Source organism: Brachyhypopomus gauderio, chromosome 11, assembly GCF_052324685.1.
Source record: "Brachyhypopomus gauderio isolate BG-103 chromosome 11, BGAUD_0.2, whole genome shotgun sequence".
Lineage (NCBI taxonomy): Eukaryota > Metazoa > Chordata > Actinopteri > Gymnotiformes > Hypopomidae > Brachyhypopomus > Brachyhypopomus gauderio.
Genome location: NC_135221.1, coordinates 23,687,592 through 23,707,329, shown reverse-complemented (window position 1 = coordinate 23,707,329; position 19,738 = coordinate 23,687,592). Strand labels below are relative to the sequence as shown.

At 41.2% G+C, this 19,738-nt stretch overlaps 2 protein-coding genes across 2 annotated transcripts; one reads left to right on the top strand and one right to left on the bottom strand.

Moving 5' to 3' along the window:
• Window positions 1-1,478: 1,478 nt before the first annotated feature.
• On the bottom strand, window positions 1,479-8,495 carry magt1 (magnesium transporter 1). The gene is made up of 10 exons (XM_077022801.1): window positions 8,340-8,495; window positions 7,707-7,876; window positions 5,917-6,034; window positions 5,651-5,791; window positions 5,334-5,474; window positions 3,286-3,375; window positions 3,023-3,086; window positions 2,821-2,895; window positions 2,601-2,691; window positions 1,479-2,247 (listed from the first exon to the last, which is right to left on the bottom strand). Exons 1-10 carry the CDS (start codon window positions 8,418-8,420, stop codon window positions 2,232-2,234), a joined length of 987 nt encoding a protein of 328 aa, XP_076878916.1. The 5' UTR covers window positions 8,421-8,495; the 3' UTR covers window positions 1,479-2,231.
• Window positions 8,496-9,182: 687 nt separating this feature from the next.
• On the top strand, window positions 9,183-18,229 carry LOC143526579 (THO complex subunit 2-like). The gene is made up of 5 exons (XM_077021051.1): window positions 9,183-9,337; window positions 10,483-10,538; window positions 11,265-11,356; window positions 17,157-17,208; window positions 18,078-18,229. The coding sequence occupies exons 1-5, from the start codon at window positions 9,207-9,209 to the stop codon at window positions 18,227-18,229; spliced, it is 483 nt and encodes a 160-aa protein (XP_076877166.1). The 5' UTR covers window positions 9,183-9,206.
• Window positions 18,230-19,738: the final 1,509 nt, after the last annotated feature.

Sequence of the window (19,738 nt, the reverse complement as noted above, 5' to 3'; positions counted from 1 at the left end):
CAAGCTCATATCAAGAGATCTCAACCCTACCTAGAGGAGAGAGATTATGTCACGCAGGAAAACAGTTGGCTGAGAACACTACCATAAAAAGAACTTTGCAAGCTGTCTTAACAATTGAGGAGAGAACTTTAAAAACTGCCATTACATTGACGTAAGTGTTTTTGCACCAAATGCTGTTGACAGATATCAGGAAATCAATGCTGGGTATTTATGGCAAGAGAAGTGATGGAATAACTACCTGAAGTCACACAGTCCTTACATGAAGTTTATGTTGCAAATTCAAATTCAACAGATCTAAAATCTGTTAACCATTCTGTCTGGCTTCATCACTTTCAAATGTTTAAGAGATGTTTAGGTTTAATATTAAAACAAAAAGACAATAAACCATGAGACCACTGTTGGTGAGTTACTCCCTTTTAACGATTCTACCATATTTTAGTTTGAAATTGGGACCTAAATTTAGCCATGTGGTTGGCATCCGGAGAGCCGCGTATCCCCTACGGGGAGGCGGCCGTCCAAGGAACAATGCAGGCCTTCTGCGGGGGAACACCCACTGCATGCTACTTAGCACTCAGCCTGTTGCCTTATATGGTATTAAAGCCAACTCTGGTGTGATTGGCTCACTGACATCCTAGCAAGGCTGTTTGGATTTGCAGCGGCAAATAACCTTGCAGCACCTGTTCCAGTATGTAAATGAACAACAAAGACAGCATAATATAGTACAAGGCATATTGTACTAAAATAATCCTATTCTTTTGTTATCATTGAACAATTGTAACGTATATGATAGACAACCTATGATGGACAAATGGAAATGAAGACCTAAAGGTAATCAGGATATTGAACCTCAAACTTTTAACTAATCAGTATATTTAGTCTTACATCCATCTTTATTGTGACTATTAATGAATAATATAGCATAATAGCCGTGTTATTTTACTTTTAGAAATTTACATTTATAGCAGAAATGCAGGTCTGCTATAAATTGCAGGTCTCCTACAAAAATCCTGTTTTATTTGATTGACTACAATTACTGAGCAAATACAACACCCCCCCCCCCCACCCCCACATGATAAAGTTAACCGCTCAATCAGTTACCCTTTAATTACAAACATTTTAACTTTTTTAAATTTAAAAAAATATATGTACTAAAATATCAAAAATGAATAAATTATGAGCACCCTGAGAGAACTTCAGGATCCGGGTGTTTATAAGCGGTCACAAATCTCTACTGCCACCTACTGTCCGGCACAGCCACTACAGTTTCTCATCAGCCCAGCAGTCACAAATCTCTACTGCCACCTACTGTCCGGCACAGCCACTACAGTTTCTCATCAGCCCAGCAGTCACAAATCTCTACTGCCACCTACTGTCCGGCACAGCCACTACAGTTTCTCATCAGCCCAGCAGTCACAAATCTACAGAATAGTAGCAGGAAAAATCCACACACAAGCAATCACACAAGATTGATCCAAACGGGCAATTAAGGCACTTTTAATGGCAAAAGGCAGCGCCTGAGGTATTACACAGACCACCTGGGCTTTCAGCATAGTCATAAAAGTCACTTCACAGTCACACTGGCCAGAGTGAGGTTACCAAAAGCATCATAACACCGGGTTCATTGTCAGACTAAATACCACTTTAAACTATTTAATAGTGAAGATTTTAACACCACAATGCTTTGGGAAACCATGCCCAGGCCAGTACATTCATCTACGCAGTGAAATGCAATTACACTGAACAACAGCCTGCTTTCTTTTGACTTTGGAACTTATGTACATTTTTCAGGAGGTAGAATGAAAAACACTGTGCTTGTCCTCATGTGTCTTCCAAACTGGAGTGTCTGCCTTTCTAGATGTGCCAAACATGTAACAACATGGTAAATGTTGAACTGGATACTGTACCTGCAATAATGAACTGACTAGCTAGCAATGCAATACATGTGTGGGGCTCAAATGAATAATTCAGTTCTAATCACTTTTTGGAAGGCTTCGTAAGAACATATCTTCTGCAAGTCACTTCTGATAAAAAAGACTTTAAAAAGTAAAAAGAAAATCAAAAACCTCTGATTGAAATAGTTTACTCTTGATATTTAAATAATAAAAAAAAACATATCCTAAACCAACCATCATTGTGAACCTTTAAGGCACCTTAAACTGTAGAAACGTCTGAAGAAATTTGGTGCTCGATAAGTTAATCTTCCATTGAACTATTCCTCAAGAGGTCTGCGTTTAACTGATAAGGAAGCTGTAAAGAGAAAGAAGGAAAAGCAAATTGAGCAGAGGATGAGATTCATCTTCTCTTCCTAATGCAAAACAAGATTAATTCACAGTCATGCACCAAGTTATGGAGGTCTACTAATTCTTCTTTTTCAAACCTAGGCAAACTTTAAAATAGTGCTGCAGCACCTGGGAACATGTGCAGGGCCCCAGAGAAAGAGCCCTACACTGAGTGCTGTCTGTCTCCACTTGAAAAAACCAGACAAGTTTGATCATAAAGGAAAATAAATAAATGGGCCTTGTAGGTGCTGGCGAAGGAGAGGTCCTCCGCTTTGGGAAGTGCTTTCAGTGGGAATACAAATACATGAGGGAGAAGCTCACCTGTAAGGGTAGCCGTGGTATTTGGCCCTAAAGATGGACAACAACCAGCTGAAGAAGAGCACCACCAGTCCAATACCAGCGATGCACATGACTACGGTGAGAGACAGACACGTGAAACGGGCGGATGGCCAAATAAGAGCAGTTAGCAGGTCACAGCTGGCAACTAGCATCTTACTGTATCAAAATGTAAACTACTGAATAACTCGTATAACCGTCGTACTTTTTCTCTTCCCGATGTCCACGTTCGAGGTGGCCGCCTCGTGGAGAAGAACTATTCCTAAAGTGACGGCGGCATCTGAGGCACAGAGTTAAGGCCCTGCTGAGCACGTGAGTGAACACATGGTGGCGGATCAGCCTGGACCAGCACAGTGGGCATCAGAGTCATGGGAGTTAATCATGTGCTGATTTATTGTAAAGGATACTGAACAGGAGGACAATGTGTGTCTCTGCCACAAACTGGGCCTGGCTACTTCCATGAATGTAGCTCTGGGACAGGAAACAGTGAAAACACAGGTGGCCATGAGGCCGTTAACCCCAGGAACTGGGTAAAACATTCATGATGGACACAAAAAAATAACAATGCATAATTGTTACGTTGTACTTTAGCACAAAATGCAAACTGCTAGACACTACTAGTTTTTCTTCAATGGTCGTCATGTCATAATGTCATGGCTTGAGCACAAACCACTTGTCCAGTGCTGGGGTTCTTGTGGGCGTACGGAGGTCCTCTAATATGGTTCCACATTTGGCCTGATGTCATGATTAAAACGAAACACTGAAGAGAAAGAGAAAATCTTCAGGGATCAAATACACAGAATTCAGCTGACCCACCATTGCAGCACCATTACAACATTAGCAATATGTTGTAGTGAAACATCACAAAGTGTACTGAATCTTTTTACACTCGCTGGCCACTTTATCAGGGACATCTGTCCAACTACTCATTAATATGAATGTCAAATCAGCCAATCACATGGCAGCAACTCAATGCATTTAGGCATGTAGACGAACCAAGATGATCTGCTGCAGTTCAAACACAGCATCCGAATGGGGAAGAAAGTTGATTTAAGAGACTTTGAACGTGGCATGGTTGTTGGTGCCACTGGTTTCTGGATCTGAGTATTCCAGAAACTGCTGATCTACTGGGATTTTCATGCACAACCATCTCTCGGGTGTACAGAGAATTGTCAGAAAAAGAGAAAATATCCAGTGAGTGGCAGTTCTGTGGGTGCAAATGCCTTGTTGATGCCAGAGGTCAGAGGAGAATGGCCAGACTGGTTCGAGCTGATAGAACGGCAACAGTAACTCAAATAACGAGTTGTTACAACCGAGGCACGCAGAAGAGCATCTCTGAATACACAACATGTCGAACCTTAAGGCAGATGGGCTACAGCAGCAGATGACACACCAGGTGCCACTCCTGTCAGCTAAGAACAGGAAACTGAGGCTACAGTTCACACAGGCTCACCAAAATTGGACAACAGAAGACTGGACATATGTTGCCTGGTCTGATGAGTCTCTATTTCTGCTGCGCCATTCTGATGGTAGAGTCAGAATTTGGCATCAGCAACATGAAAGCATGGATCCATCCTGTCTTGTATCATTGGTTCAGGCTGGTGGTGGTGGTGCAATGGTGTGGGGGATATTTTCCTGGCACATTTTGGGCCCATTAGTACCAATTGAGCATCATGTCAATGCCGCAGCCTTCCTGAGTATTGTTGCTGACCATGTCCATCCCTTTATGACCACAGTGTACCCATCTTCTGATGGCTACTTCTAGCAGGATAACACACCATGTCATAAAGCGCGAATCATCTCAGACTGGTTTCTTTAACCCGACAATGAGTTCACTGTACTCTAATGGCCTCCACAGTCACCAGATCTCAGTCCAACAGAGCACCTTTGGGATGTGGTGGAACGGGAGATTCACATCATGGATGTGCAGCTGACAAATCTGCAGCAACTGTGTGATGCCATCATGTCAATATGGACCAGACTCTCTGAGGAATGTTTCCAGTACCTTGTTGAATCTGCCACGAAGGATTTAGACAGTTCTGAAGGAAAAAATGGGGTCCAACCCAGTACTAGCAAGGTGTACCTAATAAAGTGGCCGGTGAGTGTACACGTAATTAAAATTTCAACTGGATTTTTAACTTGTAATATAATTTCACAAATGTGCTCTGGAGAAAACTGCTTATGCAGTTGTTTTTTGTGAATGTTGAAATACTCTACTACCCATTATTACATATCCATCATTACATATACATTAAACATTAACACAACAGACCTGTGCAGATGCTAACACACATTCACTGAACTGTGTGGTGCCTCTTAAAATCTCATTCTAGAGTCCTTTGTTATTCAGGACTTGTTCAGATTTATCAGAGTATGACTGACATTCTGTTATCAGACTAAATAATTAGTAGCTTCATGCAAAGCCTTCTGAAATGGTGACTAAACATGTAGTCTGGCTTGAGTCATTGATGTAATAGCTGAGAACTAGCTGTCTGAAACATTTAAATTGTTTACAAGTGGTCAAATATAACTGCTTGTGCATGAAATATAGAAACCTGACAAACATATTAACATACAAAACTGACCATTTTGCATAGATCTGAAGCACCATTTGTAGTATCAATTACACTGATTCTGCTTAAATGCATTTTGGAACAGAATCGTCAAAGTCACATCAACTTGAAGGTGCATTTGTTCACACACAGAGTAAATACTGACCAGTGCAGAGAAAGCCCAGACATTCTTGTTATAGATGAACTCTAGATTATTGCGCCGCAGATAGGCCAGACTGCCGATGAGGGCCAGAAGCAAGCCCAGCATTAATGGCCCCGCATAGTTAGGTGGTCTTATCACCCTAATCTGTTTGGGATACACAAACACACAACAGATTATCGGCCATACATCATTATGCATTAAAAACAACAAAGACGTGTACAGACTAGTAAGGGTCAAAGCATAAAGACTCTCTATACACAAGCCTGTGGTGCTGTGTATTAAAGTGCCATGGTGGCTGCAAGGTGGTCCATGCTACTTACATGGACATCGGTCCGGTCAGCCACCCACCGAGCGATCTGCTCAGCCGCAAACCCTCGGACCTGCAGCTCGTATGTGTCTGCACGCTTGGGCTTCCCTTTGGGGGGGAAGTTGATGAACGTGGGGGCCGAGTTCATGCTGAGCTGTGGAATAGGATCTGATTAGTCTAGTTTTAATATGTTTCAGCTCATCTTTACAATGTCACCAATTCAGCACAATTAAATGTGTATACATATAATGTGTCTTAAGTGATGACAAGCTCAGTTACCATTTGAAAAACATCAGCGCCCTCATCGAAATCCACCATTGCAAAGAAAACTTTGTTGGTAAATGCACTAGAGTAGCGCCAGGAATTTGCAAGAATTTGGTATTCTTCATCCGCCTGCCTAAACACATGATCACAGGAGGACAAACAAGCATAAGAGTCAGCTCAGAGCTTTCAAAGCAAACTTATGGGTTAACAGTAGTACGTGTTAACAGTACTGTGTGTGTGTTAACAGTAGTGCGTGTTAACAGTAGTGCGTGTTAACAGTAGTGCGTGTTAACAGTAGTGCGTGTTAACAGTAGTGTGTGTGTGTTAACAGTAGTACGTGTTAACAGTAGTGTGTGTGTGTGTGTGTGTGTGTGTGTGTGTGTGTGTGTGTGTGTGTGTGTTAACAGTAGTACGTGTTAACAGTAGTACGTGTTAACAGTAGTGTGTGTGTGTGTGTGTTAACAGTAGTACGTGTTAACAGTAGGGTGTGTGTGTTAACAGTAGTACGTGTTAACAGTAGTGTGTGTTAACAGTAGTACGTGTTAACAGTACTGTGTGTGTGTTAATAGTAGTATGTGTTAACAGTACTGTGTGTGTGTGTGTTAACAGTAGTACGTGTTAACAGTACTGTGTGTGTGTGTTAACAGTAGTACGTGTTAACAGTACTGTGTGTGTGTGTGTGTTAACAGTAGTACGTGTTAACAGTAGTGTGTGTGTGTGTTAACAGTAGTACATGTTAACAGTAGTGTGTGTGTGTGTGTGTTAATAGTAGTACGTGTTAACAGTACTGTGTGTGTGTGTGTTAACAGTAGTACGTGTTAACAGTAGTGTGTGTGTGTGTGTGTGTTAACAGTAGTACGTGTTAACAGTACTGTGTGTGTGTGTTAACAGTAGTACGTGTTAACAGTACTGTGTGTGTGTGTTAACAGTAGTACGTGTTAACAGTACTGTGTGTGTGTGTTAACAGTAGTACGTGTTAACAGTAGTGTGTGTGTGTGTTAATAGTAGTACGTGTTAACAGTAGTGTGTGTGTGTTAATAGTAGTACGTGTTAACAGTAGTGTGTGTGTGTGTGTGTGTGTGTGTTAACAGTAGTACGTGTTAACAGTACTGTGTGTGTGTGTTAACAGTAGTACGTGTTAACAGTACTGTGTGTGTGTGTTAACAGTAGTACGTGTTAACAGTAGTGTGTGTGTTAACAGTAGTACGTGTTAACAGTAGTGTGTGTGTGTGTGTTAACAGTAGTACGTGTTAACAGTACTGTGTGTGTGTTAACAGTAGTACGTGTTAACAGTAGTATGCGTATGTATTAACAGTACTATGTGTTAACAGTAGTATGCGTATGTATTAACAGTACTATGTGTCAACAGTAGTATGCGTATGTGTTAACAGTACTGTGTATGTGTTAACAGTTGTATGTGTTAATAGTATGGATTAACAGTACTGTGTGTTAACAGTAGTATGTGTTAACAGTACTGTGTGTATGTGTTAACAGTAGAACGTGTTAACAGTAGAACGTGTTAACAGTAGAACGTGTTAGTAGTACTATGGGTTAACAGTACTGTGTGTTAACAGTAGTACGTGTTAGTAGTATGTGTTAGTAGTACGTGTTAACAGTAGAACGTGTTAGTAGTACTATGGATTAACAGTAGTATGTGTTAGTAGTACGTGTTAACAGTAGAACGTGTTAGTAGTACTATGGGTTAACAGTAGTATGTGTTAGTAGTACTATGGGTTAACAGTAGTATGTGTTAGTAGTAGTATGTGTTAGTAGTAAGTGTTAATGTGTGGTGTGTGATCTCTTACTTGCACACTGCACATTGTCTCTGGGGCTGCAGGGCAGTAAACATGATGATCACAGAATAGTTACGGGGCGGTGCTCTCACAAATCTTCTGAACTTCTCTCCATTCATTCTAATCACAGCTCTCTTACTGGCCCAGTCCATCATCTGTCCCACCTTCTCGGACAGGAGCGTCTGGGGACACAAGAAGGCAGGTGTCCTTATATGTAACTGTTACACAAACCTGCTGTGTCTCTGGTGTCTTCACTTCCTGCTTCATGGCTGGGCTGTTACCACACGGAAGACACCCACCCTAAATACACCCGCCATTCTGGACGTGTTCAAATCATTTACATTCAAGTGTTGTTGGGTCTGTATGTCCGCCTGTGTTGGCGTGGCCAGCTGGAGTCATTATATATATATATATATATATATATATATATATATATATATATATATATATATATATATAATTATTATATATTATAATTATTATATATATTATTATTATTATTATATATATATATTATTATTACACTCACACTGCCTAGGCTAGTGCTACACGATACTGCAACACGACAGTCGGACAACCTACAGTTTTAAACCGTTTAGTCTACACGCACTGATACGCCGAAAACTGCAATGATAATTCACAGACCTCTTTTTTCTTCTGGCCATTTGAAGGTTCTCCATAAAATATCACAATAAAGGAAAGTGCTATCAAAAGTTTGGACAACATCTCCAGATCTGCCGCTGTGGGCCACGACTGCGCTGCGGGAACCTGGAACTTTCCTATTGGACGTTCACGGCGCTACAAATGTGCAGCATAGATTCCATAATAAAAGTCCCGAGTCAAGCGTCCAGGGAATGATTTGATTGACAAAGACTGATAGAAGAAAATGTTTGATTTCTTATGCGAATTATTGACATCACTTTAGAGCACTGACTACTGTACTGTTTTTAAAAGTTATGTCAGGGCATAATTTGTTTTTTTTGCATCACTTGAAAACGACAAACACTCATGTGGGGCATTTTACATTACATATACACAAAGGTACAGAATAACAACAACATTTCCCATAAGTACTGTGAAACAGTAACAACATGCAAAATAAAGGTCGTTAACATATGTTGGTTGGTAACACATGTGCTGCTATGTCATATATCTCAATGATCACTGTGCTTAGTTTGAGAACAGGATTTCTGTATCCTAAAAAGATGGTTTATGAGAGGCACAGTGGCACAGAAAAGACATCTTGTTCATCAATCCAAAATGGAGAAGATGTAAACCATTATACTGAAGCCTACAAGTGACGAAGCATGAAGACAATAAATAAAAAGGGGAAGATAAAAACAAGAAAAACTCTTAGAATTGTGACGCTGAAGGTGAAAGGATGTGTTTGGTGGTTATGTGTAATTATATAGTCATATCATTGAGTTCGTGCTCTTACAGCACCTCTCGCCTGTGCAGGTTCGGCCCAGCGCGCCGCACTCCGCCGTCCCAGCATGCGCGCGCCGTCCCAGCATGCACGCGGGTGCGACCCCGCGCGGCGCACTAAACATCCGGGTCTCGTGCGGTGTGGTGGGGAAGATGGCGGCGTTGATCCTCCCTACTGATTGGATCAAAAATTGGGAAAAATCCGGAAAAAATGAGTTGTGAGTAATATTTAATACCGGAGACGTTTAGTGGGACAGAACCCGACCCTGGATCCGTCTGGGTTTTAATTCGCAGGTCGTGGTGGTAGTCACATTAATGAAGCGCGCGGTCTTCATTGTCATTAGGTCCAGTTTGTGTGGTTGTGCTAGTTTGTGCTGCGGGGTGTAGTTGTGAATAAACACATTAAATATCACCGCGTCGTGTGAAACGCGCGTTAAACTCCCCCAACACGCTGGACGAGGACGAGCCGCTCGGTACCACCGTAACTCGGGTCACCTGGACCTGACGACGCCGCTAACGCAGCTAGCAGGCTAACCCGAGACCTCCAGCAGCAGGCGGCGTGACGGGCCGCGTCTGTGTGTCGTCTGTAGTGTCCACATATTTCTGGTAGTTTTACATGTTCAGGACTTCGACAGTCGCGTGATCGTCATAAACTAATCACTGCGAGGTCACGGCGCCAGGTCAGCCGGGTGGTAAAATGTTTGAAACAAAACGAGTGGAGTTGATGGGAGCTTCAGATGGGTAGAGGGTCGGGGGTGTAGCTTCAGATGGGTGGAGGGTCGGGGGTGTAGCTTCAGATGGGTGGAGGTTCGGGGGTGTAGCTTCAGATGGGTGGAGGTTCGGGGGTGTAGCTTCAGATGGGTGGAGGGTCGGGGGTGTAGCTTCAGATGGGTGGAGGGTCGGGGGTGTAGCTTCAGATGGGTGGAGGGTCGGGGGGTGTAGCTTCAGATGGGTGGAGGGTCGGGGGGTGTAGCTTCAGATGGGTGGAGGGTCGGGGAGTGGAGCTTCAGATGGGTGGAGGGTCGGGGAGTGGAGCTTCAGATGGGTGGAGCTTCAGATGGGTGGAGGGTCGGGGTTGGAGCTTCAGATGGGTGGAGGGTCGGGGGGTGTAGCTTCAGATGGGTGTAACTTCAGATGGGTGGAGGGTCGGGGTTGGAGCTTCAGATGGGTGTAACTTCAGATGGGATAAACAAACATAGAGCGATGCTCCATTTACACTCAACCACCTTATATCAGGTCCAAACGTGTGTTCCCAACGCTTGTATTTGTTCAGGTAGTAGCTAAGTCAATTTGGGCCAAAAGGTTAGGAATATTAAAAATAGTTAATCTACAATTTCTCACAATGTATGTATTTGATTTGTAGCATGCAGCTGTGTCAGGATCTTGCAGGGAAACCCAACAATGAAGTGTTCCTTAAAGGTGAGTGAGTGTGAGTGTGAGAGTGAGAGTGAGTGGGGAACATTTGTTCATAAAATTATTGATTTTGATATCATGCCCAATTAGCTGCTTATCTGGTTGAACCTTTTAATTTGCCCCATTAATTACACTTGACCACTGACTGCTTGCAGTGGTTTTTTGAAGGGTTTGTCACTGGTCAAAGAGTTTTAAAGTTTCTTCCAGACTCGAAAAAGTCAGGTTTGATATTTTTTGTCAAGTCATAGAATTGGGAGTTTTGTTTGTAGTATCTTTATATTTTAGTTGACATTTATCTTAATGCTATGTTTGGACACGGTTTCTGCATTGTCTATGTTTTATATGGTTACTTGAATTACAAAATCACATCCGTGTCAATTTAAGCCTGGTTTTCTGTTTATAGGTCATGGAAATGTAGCTTTGCAGATGTTGAAAGTCAGGGGATTTGACATTTGGTTTAGAGTGGGAACCAAGCCTTATGTTGAAGGCAGTTAGAATAGACAGCACTTTAATTATGCTTTATTTACTAGTGTTCTTTTTTCTTTGCTGCCTCTTATCTCTCTTTTAAAAAGGGCACAAACATGTGAGTTGATTGACATTGCTTCTGAGAATATTTAACCTAATTGTGTAGTTAGGGGCGTTAAACTACTTTTAATCTACATTACATTTAAGGCACATATCATTTTGTAACCATGCATGTTTTTCCTTTCTAATAATTTGCTTGTTCCACAGATCTCCAGACAGCCCTCTATGAGCTTTGCTGGCATGTTGTCCATGGTGGTCTCAAGGTTGATGTGGCAGCCAGCCTTTTGGCAGATGTTATGGTGAGTGCCAGCATAGAGTAGCTTCCACACCCGAGTACATTAATCCTAACTGTGCTAATAAAGTGGAGCGCGTAGGACCACAGAGGCTAATGGAACTGATACCAGTACTGCCCCTATTAAGGAAATCGGGCACTGGCCAGACATGACTGATCCCGTTAATCCTGTTTTTAATCAGCCATTATTTAATTGTAACAACACAATTTTATTAATCCTCTAATGTAATAATAATTTTCTAGACGTCAGTAAATAATGTTTGTGTATATCTCGCTCCATCATTGTACTTTAGCCCCTTGTGTATACTTTAGCTTTTGTACATTAACTTAAATGTTTTTTTGACACTGCTCTTATACACATAATTAAGCAATTAGGATATATCCATGACTGTTTCATATATTGCTTATAGCCTGCATTGTTTGCATTTGTGCTGGCCTTTTATATACTGTAAGTTTGGCCAGCACTGCCCTCTGTCTGCCCAAACTATGTCTGAACCCTGGAGGGTCTTATTTAGAGCAGTGTCCCATACGCAAGAGAGTCTGATAGGAATTCTGCTTTAATTCTGTTGTATTTTACTTTTTGCAAGAATGTGTACTTCATAGACTTTACTAAAATGAATGCACTTTGCTGATGTAATTAGTGACTGAAGTTCTAGTGCCGAAAAGACTCATTCAGTGTTATTTGCTGAATAGTGAAATGCAGGACACATTAATATGCAGGAGTAAAATTTTTTATGGAGGGTTGGCCCAAATATACATACTCAGAATGTACATTATCTGAGTATGGCTAATATGGCTAATTTAACACTGATAAAGGCTATCAGTGATTGCTTTAGTGGCCATCATAGATCTTGACTTGTATTTTATAATTAATTATACCATTACCATAACCATATATAACTGTTCTATTACTAATCTGTAACAGACATACTGGTGATGGTTCAAGTGATCAGAAATGTGCTGTGTGCATATTCATATATTCAATTCTTTGAAGTAACTCCCATATTTAGACTGTTAAGCAGCTTCATGAAGCAGCACATATGATACTTCTCCATCAGTCCTGAAGACATTCTCACATGTGCAGAGACCTTGTAGAGTGAGGAACTGAAGCTCTGAAATACAACTGTTTGCCTGAGGGAGTATTTTAAATTGTGTGTGTTGTGAATTAGGACTGCCACAAACGATTATTTTTAATAGTCGACTAATCACAGATTATTTTTTATGATTAGTTGACTATTCGGATAATATGTTAATTGGATATAAAACATACAGCTTATCGCACTAGAATGCAGCTGCTATTATATAACCATCATTAGATTTCAGCTATATGCTAAAAATAAAACAATTTATATCATAGTTCATTAAACCTTTAATGAAATATGCAGCTTGTTGCAACAAAAAATTATTAAAATAAGGATAAGGCACTGGCTTAAACAACACAAAAATACATTAATAAAGATTTTTTTTTTAGGTTTTTTTTTCTTTCATTTTTCTCTGGCATCAAACTTAGCTACATTTAAATCAAATTAGGTAGAGACCTGAAACCAAGGAATTATTCACAAAAATAAAGTTTTGGTCTCACTGACGGTACAGAAAACACATTAATGCGTGCTAAGGCTAATGAAACAAATCGCCATCGCTAATGTTAACTTTTACAGCTATCAAGTTGAGTAAGTACTAAGTTAACGCTCTGTTTCCGCTAATTTTAACAGCTAACTAGCAATTTAGATTACAGAGATGATGGTCCCTCTTCAACATTGTCAAAATCAGCCACAACATGCTTCAGGTGCTCGTACATCGTGGTTGTTCTGCCATGGAAGGAAAGTTCTGCCTTGCAGATATTGCATTGCATCGCGTTTCTCTTTCATTTTCCTAAAGTGATCTCACACTTTTGAGTTCCGTAGCTGGGTGGCCATGATGTCGTTTCCACTACTGTGCATGTGTGTCAGTGGAGACTGCCACAGCAGTTTGGAGAGAAAAAAGTCAAAAAACAAACAAACAAACAAAAACAAAAACCCAGACGCATCGACTATTAAATTTGTCGTCGACTATTTTAATAGTAGACATAATAGTGACTAGTTGAGTAATCATGGCAGCCCTATTGTGAATGAATTCACATGTATCACCTTTCCCAAATTATATTTGGCTTCTAAAACATAGTCTATAAAAATTTAAATGTAAAACTGTTTTAACTATTAAGAACATGCATTTAGTCAGGTGTAAAATTAGGGTTTGCTTTAAGGCAGATTCAGAAATTCGAACCAAGAGAGAGTGCAAGAAATACTAGGGATGCACCGAAAATACTTTCATCACCGAAACAACACGGCCGAAACAATGTGTTGTGATGACGCAAGCAAAAATCGCCACCTGCACGCGCTTATTTGGATAAAGCTAGCAAAAAAGTTTTCCATTGATGGCGCCAAGGCAAAAGGACATTACACCAAAAATTATGGAACTCGTTGCCTTAGACAATCAGCCGTTCTTTGTCGTAGAGGATGCGGGATTTCGTAGGCTAATAGAGCACATTGAACCCGGTTATGTTTTGCCGAGCAGACGACATTTCTCAGAAGCGTGTTTACCTGAGCTGTTTAATGTTGTTGCAACTCACGTCACGTTTTTATGAGAGAATTTATATTTATCTTTCAGGCCAGTCAGTTATAATTAAATTGAACTTGTATAAAATACATATATTTATCCTCTCAGATAAAAACGGTCTGCAAGCGAGTTAAATTTAATTAGTGGTCGGCGTTATCGCCGTTAACGGCCCACCACTAATTTTATTTTTCAATATGCATTACTGTAATGTCAGTGCTAAATAAATATTTTCAAATCAAATTTTGTAGTTGATTTATTGTTTGAATAGCAATGCCTTGATTTTAATGAGGTTAGCCATAAATCCAATGTTACTAATAATTGGCATAATGTGTTTCGGTTTTCGGCTTTCGGCCTGGGTTTCCTCATTTTCGGTTTCGGCTAAGAATTTTCATTTCGGTGCATCCCTAAGAAATACGATGCATGAAAGAAATAGCATGTGTGCTGAGAGAGAGAGAGAGAGAGAGAGAGAGTGTGTGTGTGTGTGTGTGTGTGTGTGTGTGTGTGTGTGTGTGTGTGTGTGTGTGTGTGTGTGTGTGTGTGTGTGTGTGTGTGTGTGTGTGTGTGTGTGTGTGATTGAAGCAGACAGGGAGAGAGAGAGACACTTAAGTTGTAATGATTAACACAGCGGCTGTTCTGTTTTCTTTACTTTCTTTAGTTATGTTTGGCTCAACTGTTTGAAACTATAAATAATATCAGGAAACTTTGACTGCTCCGGTGAGACTCGCTGTGTAAAAATAACATGTTAATGTGTGTTAACTAGGGGTGTATTCAAGGATGTAAGGATTTTCATAATCGAATCTGATTCATCAGCTTTTCCCTTTAGTCGACTAATAGTCGAATCGGGTTTATTTTAATTTTTTAAATTTAGAGCACCTTAAACGACATCCCGTTCTCATTCAGGACTTTTTTCCTCTTCAAAGTAAAAACCTAAAACACTCAGATAAATGAATAAACACGGTAGGTTGGCTTCATTCAGCTTTTATTTATTTACTTATTTATTTTTTTTATGAAATGTTAGAGAATATTAACTGTCAGTGCGCATTGCGCATATCGAACTGTCAGACAGGCACTGTGCAAAATGTCAAATATTTTAAATAAAATAAAATTTGCCTGAAAATATAAAAAAATTGCCACACAACAGCAAAAAAATACAAGGAAAGGTTAAAGTAACGGGGTTTAAAAGCAAACAACAAAAAATATATAGGCCTTTTATAGGCCTACTTGATGCGACGAGATGACACGACTGAAATGACAAACGTTTTTTTTTTCCGCCTTACCCGTTTTAAATGGTATGCCATGTTGGTTGTTGTCATGCGAAATGAAAGACGTTGATGAGATAACTTGCACTTTACTTTGTTTGATTCATCTTTGTTTTTCAAAATACTTTTGAACAGTGGGGAACCGTCAGGGCCCTCTACGCCCTCTCAGAGGGCCTAAAATATTCTTAAATAATTATCCAATTTTATTTTATCTACTTACAGTTTGACAATCGACATCTAAACAATTACAAGAATATAAGCAAATAAATTATTCAATCGTGTCTATTCAATCTGTGTTGGAAGGTGAGGGGTTAAGTGGAAGCCTGTGAGCCTGTGTCTCCCCCTATCAGGACGCCTGCTGTTCGTTTACAGAGGGCCTGGCAGTTATAATTCAGCGCAATACCAGTTTCAAATGACAGCAAAATTGACCAATCATATCTTCTCTCTTAGTGGGCGGGCTTAACTGTATGATAATTTCCGCCCGCTGTGGCGACGCTAGCTGTCGTTAGCACCACCGCTAGCTAGTTTCGATTCATCCCTTTGACGTCCTCGTGCGCGCTGTTTACATATTCCGCTTCCGAGAACCACGGATCTGTGAACCTTTTTTTGTTTGGAAACTTATTTTGCTTAAGACGTTATCTAGTACAGATATTATTGTTTATTGCGTTTTTAAAGCTGTACTGTCGTCTGTTTTTCTTTATTCTTTATTGCAGTTTAGTAAGAAAGGAAACAATTTTTTTCGGGGGGGGGGGGGGGGGGGGGGTAGCGGGCCCAGGTTTAAAGGTCACGGTTCGCTACTGCTTTTGAAGTTTTTTAGTAGCCATTATAATCTCGGCAGATGCTGCGCGTATTCTGTAGCATGTTCAGCTCCGCTCATTTGGATTGTGCAACAGCAGGGTGTGATTTATTAATGTGTAGTAAGGAAGATGCCTATTGTTAATGCGCACACATCATTTAAAAATATTTATTAACAGAAATTAGGATGATTTTATTTGACAAAAGGCTATATATAATGAAAACAAACATTTCATGTAACAACTAATGCTTAGCAGCATCCTTGGGCACCTCCATGCAGTTAGAATGGTACATTCGACTATGACATCGACTATAGTGTTAACACACTAGAGCAGTTAGCTTTAGCCCTGGAGCTAAACATCCACTCAGGTTCACGTCTACGGGGTTAAAAGAATCTGTTATTTTTCGGCCTTTTCACTTATGGATTTGATGACATTTCAGGCGGACTAATTTCTGTGGCAGTCTATTGGGTGCATCCCTAGTTCTTATACGTTCTCACCTCAGTTCAACCCCCACGTTCTAGGTGACATCATGTGGTATTGCATTGTGACTAATGTTGCCATATTGTGTGTTTGTCTCTTCTGTGGATGGAAGAAGGGTGCCGGTTTGATTTCCCCCAAGTGGACTTGTGTAATGAGCACTGCATTACTTTATTAGGTTTGGGTTACAGCCCGTTTTCTTCTTCCAGTATGGCCACCCGTCCCAGCACTCTGTATGATACCCCATACTGGGAAGGTGCAGGTGTAGGAGCTGGGCCTGGTGGGGGTGGGCTGACCAGACCGTGTGTTGTGTCCCGCCTGGTTGGGCGCAGACACGACAGTTTATCAGGAATGATGGAGCTACTGTCCTAAGTGTAGCTGTTGGTGTAGCTGATGGATCACCCTGCTGGGTTTGCAGTGCTGTGGTTGTCTTTCGTATTAGCCCCATGTCCACCTACCACTTTTGAAGTAGAAACATTATTTGAAATGAGCAAGTGGCCCTGGGGTTGCATGTTATTGATTGGGATTTACTGCCTTCATGGCTGAAACAGTCCAGCTAAGGCACGTATTATAAAACATGTCTCCTTCACTCTGAGTCACTGTGATGCCCATGTTTGGGTGTAAAGATAATTTTTTTGTTTTACCGTGTGTGTTAATGCTAATTAAATTTCTATTTCAGGAAATGCGAGAAGACATGCCATCTGTTTTAGCTGATGTTTTTTGTGTACTAGGTAAGTAGATGCTTTATTTTCTTGACCAAAATGTGGCACTAAGCTACTGTTAACTAATTAAGAGTTGAGCTGAAGAGATCAGCAGGTGAACTGTTTTCTTGTATCCCCTAAACTGGCGTGTTTAACTATGTGCCCTGATGTTTCATATTTCATGAGGTGTGGTGTAGATAATGCGTCCTCATCTCCTAAATTGTTTTTGCTCTGATTACACGCTTCGAGCTCATGTCCTATTAGCATTTTCCATCAAAATTAGACCGAAGGCGTACAGTCGTTACCTGCTGCGTTGTCGACGTGTACGACAGCTTCTGGACAGGGCGACGTGGGCGAGATTTCTAATTCATAACCACCTGGGTCTTGTCAAATTGAATATGTGCCAGGTGATAAGAGCTGTGTGCTGTCTGTTGGCGAGACGCCTGGTTAGTTCCTTTAACATTGGTTCTTCAGTGAACTGTCTTCCCCTCATAGCACAACAAGCGTTTAGATCCGCCAGATCTGAACGGATTTGTATGTGGTGTGTGAAGTGTGTGGTGTTTTGGGATGTATTATTTTCTTAGTATCTTAATTTTACCGACATAGCTAGATAGTACACGTTCCACAACTTCCTGAAGGATTTATTAACCTGTTATATTTGAAATATGAGAATGTTTTATCACCTTTGTCAATCACACGCTTATTCTGTATAATTAAGATCGGGCAGATTGAGTTCTAGATCGATGTGGGCGACATGCACAGATTAAGACATTTCCGTCTTGCCTTGGTAACGCTTTGCTTAGCTGCCCTGTTTCAGATACACAGGACTTTTGATGGTACTATGGCCTAATAACCTGCCAGTCCTCATTTCAACTCTTCACATTTCTATCTAACCTCAGATATTGAGACTGCATGTCTGGAAGAGAAACACAAACGTGACCATTTCACCCAGCTGGTGGGAGCGTGTCTGGTAAGTGCTCCTTGCTCTCTTGTCTTTTTTTCTGGCCGCAGTGCAGTACGGGTCCTTAGTCACTGCTCGTCATGCCAGTAACGGCCACCAAGTGGCGGTGTTGGCCTGTCAGAAAGACTCCCTCCTCATCCACTCCCACACTCCCATCACACCTCAGCCTGCAGCTGGCCCTTTCCAGTAAATAATCCCCCCCCCCTCTCAGTGCGCGCGCAAGCCGTGTCACAATTCCCCCGACCCTGGAGATTAGCCGCATTTAGGGTATTGAGCGACCCAAATTCTGTCCTCTAGTGGAGAATTAAACTCTGTTCACAAAGGCCACTTTTCTCCCACCCAGAAAATACAGGACCCTCCTGGGAGCTCGTACTGTTGCGCTAGAATTGCATGCAGTAGTCTTGCTGGGGGAAAGGTGTTTCAGAGCTGGGCCTGGAAGGCTGTGGGGTGGGCCTGGAAGGCTGTGGGGTGGGCCTGGAGCTGGAGCTGTGGGTACAGCCTGGCTGTGCCGCTGGTCTGCTCCTAATGGAGGCACTAGGGTTGCAGCGGTAACCGGTTTCACGGTATACCACGGTATTAAAATACACGGTTATCATACCGTGTGCGTTTGCTTATTACCGGTAAAAAGCAAGCCAGCGGAGAAACTGACCCGCGCATGCGCAACTCCGCTCCGGTTCAGCTACTCAGCACAGCGGTGAGAATGGCAGAAAGTGTATCAGACTTAACAATTTTTTTAACAAAAAAAAGCTAAACTAAAGTCAGCGGCGAAAATGACGTAATCGCGGTGGCACCGCCCGTGCGCGAGGGTCTCACACGCTGTCGATTCGCGAGGTCGTGCACCTCTCGAATTTTGTAACTTTGCGCGCGCCGCGACTCAGCGCAATGAACAAAGTCATGTTTGCAGGATTCATACACCTTCACAAGGTGGAATTAAAGCACTTGTACGTAACTTTAAAGGTCCGTTTCAATATTTCCCAGCACCTTAAACTTAATAAAGTTAAATATTTATACATATACTCGAAATAATTCGCTTTTTCATCACATTATTTAATGGTTGTTTATTTTCAAAACGCCCAATCTTAACGTCTTCACGTTTTCTCATGTTTCATCCTGGAATTACAAGAGGCTCGTATTTGTTAACGTGATACGAGAGAACTGCGGAGTCGCGCTACGGTCACTAGTGAAAAGAATAAACCTAGCTTTTTATGGTCCTTGCTTTCACTGGATGTGAAAGATGCCATTAATTTACATGCGTTCATTTTCAAATTCTAACGTGCCTGTTTTTCATATGTTAAAACCAGACTCGTGTGAAAGCCTTAAAATAGAAATCTCTATTGTGAGGATCATGTCAGAAATAAATTATCTCTTTCTGCAGTATCTGGTTATATTCCAACTTGGCAGTACAACGGACGTTTACAACAGTTGTTGATCAGACACTGACCCAGGCTGAGTTTATCAGATATTAAATAATTTAAACTTAAATAATTGTACTGAAATCCATGATTTAGGTTTCTCTAATTTTGCAGTATTTATATAAACATGTTTACAGCTTATTTTTTTTAAAGGAGGCATTTTGTATACAATAGTTCCAGGTTTCTT

Excerpts from the sequence above, each read along its gene's own strand:
- magt1 (XM_077022801.1), bottom strand. The coding sequence starts at position 8,420 with ATGTTGTCCAAACTTTTGATAGCACTTTCCTTTATTGTGATATTTTAT. Across the intron at positions 5,475-5,650 it reads CTGACCGGACCGATGTCCAT|ATTAGGGTGATAAGACCACC; the intron begins GTAAGTAGCATG and ends TATCCCAAACAG. Across the intron at positions 2,692-2,820 it reads GGACATCGGGAAGAGAAAAA|TCATGTGCATCGCTGGTATT; the intron begins GTACGACGGTTA and ends CTCTCACCGTAG.
- LOC143526579 (XM_077021051.1), top strand. The coding sequence starts at position 9,207 with ATGCACGCGGGTGCGACCCCGCGCGGCGCACTAAACATCCGGGTCTCG. Across the intron at positions 9,338-10,482 it reads AAATCCGGAAAAAATGAGTT|CATGCAGCTGTGTCAGGATC; the intron begins GTGAGTAATATT and ends TTTGATTTGTAG. Across the intron at positions 17,209-18,077 it reads TGATGTTTTTTGTGTACTAG|ATATTGAGACTGCATGTCTG; the intron begins GTAAGTAGATGC and ends ATCTAACCTCAG.